The sequence below is a fragment of the Rhineura floridana genome, chromosome 1, assembly GCF_030035675.1.
Source record: "Rhineura floridana isolate rRhiFlo1 chromosome 1, rRhiFlo1.hap2, whole genome shotgun sequence".
NCBI classification, from domain to species: domain Eukaryota; kingdom Metazoa; phylum Chordata; class Lepidosauria; order Squamata; family Rhineuridae; genus Rhineura; species Rhineura floridana.
The window spans coordinates 156,537,937-156,545,665 of NC_084480.1; the positions used below are offsets into that span (position 1 = coordinate 156,537,937).

General features: G+C 43.8%; 1 protein-coding gene across 1 annotated transcript; it reads left to right on the plus strand.

Annotated features, from left to right (window-relative positions):
• The first annotated feature begins 879 nt into the window (after positions 1-879).
• On the plus strand, positions 880-1,281 carry NHLH2 (nescient helix-loop-helix 2). Its single transcript, XM_061628500.1, has one exon. It carries the CDS (start codon positions 880-882, stop codon positions 1,279-1,281), a length of 402 nt encoding a protein of 133 aa, XP_061484484.1.
• Positions 1,282-7,729: the final 6,448 nt, after the last annotated feature.

A 7,729-nucleotide genomic window follows, 5' to 3' on the forward strand; every position in this document is an offset into this window, starting at 1 on the left:
CTTTGATAAGCACCAGTTGATCGAGACGATGCCTTCCCTCAAGTTGTTATTTGCACTAGTTTTTATGACGGCAGACTGGTATCCGTAGTAGTCGCGATTTAAGTGGAATTGTAACAAAACAGCAGCGTGACAATAATAAGTGCGTGCGTGTGAAAGAGAGAGAATTACTCCGGACTGTTCTTTCTTCTTTAGGACCTGGCGCAGTGAGATGGCTAAAGTATCAGGCAGTCCCTGGTTTGAATCTCGCTCCTGCTTTGAACCCAGGCACGCCGTTTCTCTCTCTCGGCGTCAGTCCCCCCGCCCCGTCTGTAATAGCCGAGTTACCTAGTCAGATCCTCTGCGGCTCTCTGAGCGAGTGCCAAATGGAGCACTAATGGTCCAGAGTTGTTCCACAGCACTTTCTTGAGTCCAAAACGCTTCACATACATGATCTTGTATTAAGACGCCTTAGCGATAACAACACTGGTCTAATTTACCGGGTTACTGTAGGAGATGCCACGAGATCACGTACTTGAAGCACTTTGTACCTACTTAGTACAGTAGGATTCCGTCTGGCACTCGTTCGGGACGGGCTGGCCGGCGGGGGCAGAGTTCATGGCTCCGAATTATCCACGCCAGCTCCAACTCCCTTTGGAGCAAACGCTGCTTTGGCCACGCTTGATGGAAACGGGATGACTCCAGTAAAAGACGGCCACCTTGGTTGTGAGGTGAGATAGTGTTCGACTCCCGGTTTTCCCCGAGGCCCCATCTCACCCACCTCCGCCGTCGAGGGGGAGTCCAGGTGGGGATGAGCACAGAGAGCTGGCTGAGCTGGGCTACTTGCGGGGATTGGCGATGCTGACCGGTTTTTTCCCTTTTGCTCTCTCTCACCCCCCGCAGATGATGCTCAGCCCGGACCAGGCGGTGGACTCGGACCACCCGTCCTCAGCGCCGTCGGATCCGGAGTCTCTGGAGGCCAAAGGGCTGCGGAGCTGCTGCGCGTCGGACTTGGAGGCGCCCGAGGGCGAAGGGGCGGGAGCGGGCGGAGAAGGCCGCCCGGCGCTGCATCCGCAGCAGCCGCTGAGCCGCGAGGAGAAGCGGCGGCGCCGTCGGGCCACGGCCAAATACCGCTCGGCCCACGCCACGCGTGAACGCATCCGTGTCGAGGCCTTCAACTTGGCCTTCGCCGAGCTGCGCAAGCTCCTGCCCACACTGCCGCCGGACAAGAAGCTGTCCAAGATCGAGATCCTTCGCCTGGCCATCTGCTACATCTCCTATCTCAACCACGTCCTCGACGTGTAGGGCAGATGCGCCCCTCCAGGGACAGGGCGGGAGCAGTGGAGGCAGGGACAGTGACAGGCAAGGTGGGGAACTGTAGGAGACTCCAAAGGGGCTGCAGGGGCCCCCCAAGCAATGCTGCTGCTGCCGCCGCCGCCTCTCTGGGTTACTCTGCTGATGAGATGCACGCTTCCCTGGAAGTCAGCCCCACCCACGCGACGCTCCCTGAGCCTTCCTTTCCCCGTCGGATGGGCAGCCGGGGCCGGTCTCTTCCTTCAGAGCCCCATTTCCCCACTCCAAAACACCTCCCCCCCCCGCGCGCGGTAGGTCCCAATTCAGCAAAGTATTTAAGAACCCGATGGAAGCTTGGCGGGAGCTTCCTTGGCTTTAAGCTCGTGCCTTAAAGGGCTTTCCTGAATCGGGCCCTAAAAGAGAAACTTGAAATGGAACAGTTCCCCCTGAGGAGGTTCCAAGGGGGGGACTGAGTGGCAGGGCCCCCTTCCCCTGCCAGAGCCATCGGGCAGCCTATAAGAGGAGGCGAATCCTTTGTAGAAGGTGGGACTCACATTTTCCTTAAAAAACCAACAACAGCAACAAACCCGAACTGTCAAGTGCCCCTTTCTCTATATCCAAAAATCTCATTTACTTGCGACCTTAAACGTGTGATGCAGGACGGAGTGCAGTTCAAAATAACTATTTATTTTTTATTTTAAGTTAGCATAAGTAGACTATTTCCCCCAAGACTATTTTTTGATTTTTGAGAGTGGTAAAGATTTTGCGTTGAAGAATTTGTGCCAACTGGTTTTCTATAGTCAAGTGTTTACATTTTCTTCTTCTGTGGAATAATTGTCTGACTTGGGAAGTGTTTGTTGGAACCAGATTGTGGGTTTCATTTTGCTCTGGGTTTATTACACCACTTCCCTGTTTCTAACCGTATTTTATATATTCAGACTTTGTCCTTGAGAATTTATTTTGTGTGTGAAATCAGAATATTAGCACTTCACTTGAAGGGTTTTTTTAAAAAATGTGTGTGGTTATTCTGAGCTGTAATTCTGTCTAAAAAGTATTTTGCAAACCATTTACAAGGGAAGTAGTTTTTGTTTGTCTTTTTGTGAGTGTGTGCATATGTATGTGTGTTTTTACAGACTTGTTTTTCTTTTTAAGGAAAAAAAGACTACTTTCCTTTATGACAACCAAAAAATTTGAAAACCAGAAAATGTTTCATGCTCTTTTGCTGTGAATCTCTTAAAACAAAAGTATGTTTAGAGAAAGAAAGAACACATCTGTTATCCAAAGATTTTTAGTCTTTTTCAGGGTTTTTTGGTGTGTGTGTGTTGCTTTGTATAAGGCAATATTTTGTAGTGAAAATAGAGAAATCTGGTTTCTATCAGAAGCGTTTTTCATATCTCTCATGAATTGTGCACTGTTTTGCATATAAATAAAAGTATCAAGCGAAACTGTTTTTTCCCAGTGTTATTAATGTTGGTTTTTCCATAAGATGGAACAGCAACAAAAAAGGTATCAGTTATGGCACATTCCGTTACGAGTGTCTCCTTTGTAAGGCCCCTCAAGTGTATGGAGCTTGCACAATAACCTAACCTGCAATCAATATTTCTGGTGACTTCTGCAATTAGAAACTGGAAAGCACTATGTGTGAGTATGCATAGTCCTATTTATTAAACAGCACTGCATAAATATTATGCATACAAAATAGTTTATTTCCCCACCTACATGCTTGTATGCGCCTTCAGAAATTTGATTGCGCTATATTTGCTGCAGACAGTATCCCTTTACAGCGCAATCATATGCATGTCTACTGAGAGGTAAGTCTAATTGAGTTCAATGAGACTTACCCCCAGGTGAGTGAGTATAAAAGGACTGCAGCTTCAATTTGTAGAGAAAACAGAACAGACTGAAAACTAGATTGAATAAAATTCAGTCATTTGAATGCCGCTGTTCTAAAGGAACATTTGGACATATTTGGCATGATGTAAGTACAGTATTGATTTTATTCTTAGAGTTGGTGTTGTATAGTGATGAAGAGAGAGCCTTGGAATTGGAATATCCTCATTCAAATCTCACCTCAGTCACCTGAGGCAAGAGCCTGTCCTCTGAGTGCCCCAACCTCAGTATGGGGATGATAGGTTTAAAGAGCACTTGTAAAGATTATAAAGATTACTGAGAATACATATGTAAAGTGCATAGTAATGTCGAGCATCATAATTCAAACGGCAGTATCTCAAGAACAGTATAGAGGCTTAAAAGATGACATGGACATACAGTGGGAAGAGAGGCTTACAAAGGATCCCAAATCCATTTTTTATTTTATCTTTGGCTGTTGTACAGCTGCTGAAACCCTTATAAATAAACAGAGGAGGCGATAGAAACATTGGGGGGGTGCAACACTAAGTAAAGCCCGAACGTTTTTATCTGATAGGTGTTAGAAAAGTGGTGAGAAGATAGAGAAAGTAGAGAAGTCCAAGTCCTTGGATACGTTGAAAGATAAGAAGCAAAATACTAAATTTGATGTGGAAGCAAAGAGGAGTGACATGATCAGATCCATGTGCAAGCCCTCATATGAGCCCAGTGAACCAGAATAAACTGTGAAAGAGTTAAATACCATCAAATAACATTTTGGACAGGGCCAGGCAGAAGAGAAAAAGGAACAGATTGTAACAATATTAAAACAAACGACAGAACTTAAGCTTGAAAATGAGTGCAATGAAAGCAAAGAGAGAAATCGAAAATAAGCCTGTGGATAAGAGTGAGGATAAAAATATTGATGGAAAGGGAAAGAAAATGTGGTAGGGAATGCATAAGATGATGAAAGACAAGGAGTTCTTTTTTTCTCCCTGTATCAAGGTGGTGGTCAGATTATATAGGAAAATCTGAGGCACCTGGAGATGGTAGAAGATACAGAAGGACAGAGCAATCGTACTGAAGACCTAAATGACTACCATGCCAAAAGGAAGAGTGCAGAGAATAAAGTGAAGGAGTATGAACAGAAGTTATGGAGTAACTGAAGAGGAAATATCAATCATATCCAGCAAGATGAATGAGAGGAGACAGCATTTTACAAAGCCCTCTTTTGGAGGAGTGAGGTGGATGGAAACCTGGAAAGGGTCAGGAAGAGAGGTGGAGGATAAGAAGTCGAGAAGGAACTCGAGATGAGTGTGTTGTGTGGTTTAGAAAGGAAGGACTGGAGACAAGGACTGGCTGATTTGAAGTTTGCCCAGAGAGAGAGAGAGAGAGAGATTACAAATGCGGACGTAGAAAGAGAAAATAAAATAAATAGGGAGGAATATAAAATGTATAGGCGAGGGGGGGAGAGTTTCTTGAAGGTCAAATGCAGGATAGACCAAATAGCAGGGATTCCCTCTGTGGAGAAAAAATAGCAAAACACAGAAGGGAAAACGGGGAAAACATATGAAGATAATTGGAATGAGAGAGAGAAGGAAAGACCAGGAGACAATAAAGAAAGAGGAGGCTTCTTAAAAGATGAGCATTTAGACTATGGGCCAGGAGTCATTCATGTCCTTGCAACAGTTGCTTAGCAGAAACTAGAGGGATGCTTTTCGTTCCCCACCCCCACCCCGGAACTTAAACAACAGCATGCTGCGTGCTGCTCCCTGCCTCCTATAAGCTGGCCAGGTACTAGGGATGGGCAGTGGTGTTCAGTAGAGAAGTACCACGTTTGCTGCACTGGGCTCTTACTGGGAGGAAGGGTGGGGTGTAAATCAAATCAAACAAACAAATAAATAAAAGCAACTTGTACCAGCCACTGCCAGCTAGTCCTCGGTGAATTTGTCACGTTTCCCCTGAGCAAGTGTGGCCATCATCCCATCTTGCATTGCACAAATCTTTTGTGTTGAATCTACTGCACTGGGTAAACTTTCTCAAGGTTGAGTGGAATGTTTTCAAATGAGTATAAGTTATGTCAGCTTTGATTTGTTCATATACACAGTATAACGTTATTTTATGTAACTAGTTTATACTGTTACTATACTGTACTATATCATTTTGTGGAATTTTGATTATCAGATTCCAATTTGATTAAAATTGTCCTGGGTTGGGATATAATACTGTTTTGTTGAGTCTGGTTTGCAAGGTTTTTACCTTGCGGAAGGACATAGTGGCCAACCGTATTTACACTTTTAGTTATAAAAAGGAACAGATAGCACATTTATTGGTTACCTCTTCATTCTTCAATACCACAAGGAATGGACCTAGTGGCTCAGCTCTTTGGGATAAATATCAGCATTTAAGTATGAAAAACATGAAAGAAACAAATGTAGGAGCATTGAGAGGTGATTGCAAAAACAATTGTGTCCCTGGGTGCTTGAGAATTCTTAAAGAACCAAGAATGTTTCCATTTAATGAAGAATTTAAAAACATATGGATGGTAATTTTATTTATTTATTACATTTATACCCCGCCTTTCTTTGTTCATGAAACCCAAGGTGGCTTACGTATGGTTCCCAGGCGGTCTCCCATGCAGGCACTGACCAGACCTGACCCTGCTCAGCAGGGTGCTGGCCTTTGTGCCTTCAGACCATCGCCTGGGACTACATACTCCATGGATCTCCTGGTATTATTGACTGAAACCTCCAAAAAAAGAAATTGAATAGGTCGAGGCAGAAATAAAAAAGATGAAGGTGGTGTACACCCAGTTGTGAAAATGTACGATTGTAGGTTAGGGTTTTGGCTCATTGCATCTGAAGTCTTTGTGGAGCTTCAATTGATGAATAGTGCTTTCAGTCCTGTGAGCACACACTGAGGTGCATTCATGCATCAAAAGCAGTCTCGTTGAGGTTGACATTTTGAGCTGTTGGGCCAGCATGGTATTTGATACAGTGGTACAGCTGATGTGCAGTTCAAAGCCAGTTCTCCGGATAGAAATGGATGAGTTACAGCAACAGCATACAAGGAGCTACAGCATCCTAATGGTATTGTGGATTCCACAGAGTCAGCTAGGGGTGTGACCATTGCACTGGTTCAAGAACAAATGTAAAATTGAACAGGGTGGGGTCCATTTGGTTCAATTATCATTCATTCCGAAACAAATGCAAAAAATGAATGATATGAATGGGCATACCACACAGGACGTCCATTAATATTCATTTGTGCCATCTGGGGTGAAGGGGCCTACCTGCTCTAGCAGCAGCAGATGCCTTTCTGACAGCTTTCTCATGGCAACCACCATTTTGTTCTCCTGCAATGTGCAAAATGTTGTATCGTCCCAGGGCACAGTGGGTAAATAAAATGACAACTACCACACAAAAAATGGTGGCTGCAAGGGAGGCTGTTATTTTTGTGTGTGTGGAGGGTATCACCCACACACACACACACACTACCCTGCACCCCCATTTTATTCACATAAAATGGCAGCTACTAAGGAGCAAGAAAAGCTCTGCAGCCTCTACTATCACAGGTAGTGGCCAAAAAGTTCACTCAAACCAGAAAGAAAGAATACAAATGTGAGTAATGAATTGAATGCACTTTTGATGAAAAAATACTGAAATAAATGGGATTTTCACATATGAGCACCAAAACAAATGGTGCATTAATTATGAAAATGAATGGGATAATGAAAGTGGGCCACTCTTGGTCCTCTATTGCTGGGCAGAAATCATAGCTATAAAACCTGTACTTAAAATAAAAAATAAAGGTGGTTTGAAAAGTCCAGAGTCAGATGCTTTCTGGGAAGAATTTCTAATAAATAAAGCAACTCCTCACTTTGCTTCCAATGGCAAATTGCAGAAAAATGAACTGACGCAAGAAATCCTCCAGTTAGCAATTGGCTTGGCCTTCCAGTGACAGGTTTCACTTTCAAGTACGCTCGTGCCCTGCAACGGAGTAGTCATTTCCCCAGTATCACAGATTTGAAAACGTGGAATGATATGAGAGAAACCAGAGCTCAGCTTTTGGGGGTAATTATCGGTGGCATCCAAATAATTAGTAATGTTAACTAAAATAAACATAGCACTGAAATCAGCAGGATTGCAGAGGCTACGCAAGCCATGACTAAGCAGTGCTTCTGTAAAATGGTATCTGGTTCCAGAGAAGCCTTCTACTTCAATGGGAGCAACATCAAAAGTCTGCAGGCAACATTGCCAGCTGGTCTTTGGTACAGGGCAGGCCATCTGCTAAACACACCTTGTGCTTTTAAAATATTTCATTTCTGTTGTGTCTTTAATTCAGGTTACAGTGCCAGTGAATGTGCAAAACTCCTCAGATACAATCCAGCAGGAAATTCTCTGAAAATGGGATGGGAAATGTAGAAAAGCACAGTAGCACTGAACCAAAAAGTTATTTTAAATATACTTTTTACAGTATTTCGTGAGTTTAGGCACTTGACTAATTGTTAGTATCACCAGTATTCCTCTTTTGTTTGATAAGGAAACACGTGCTATAGTGTGTGCTGCAGAGAATTCTAAAGAAGGCCAGTGTAGGGAGCAGGTTGTAGCACAAT

Bases quoted from the DNA above. Each gene is read 5' to 3' on its own strand.
- NHLH2 (XM_061628500.1), top strand. From the start codon at position 880: ATGATGCTCAGCCCGGACCAGGCGGTGGACTCGGACCACCCGTCCTCA.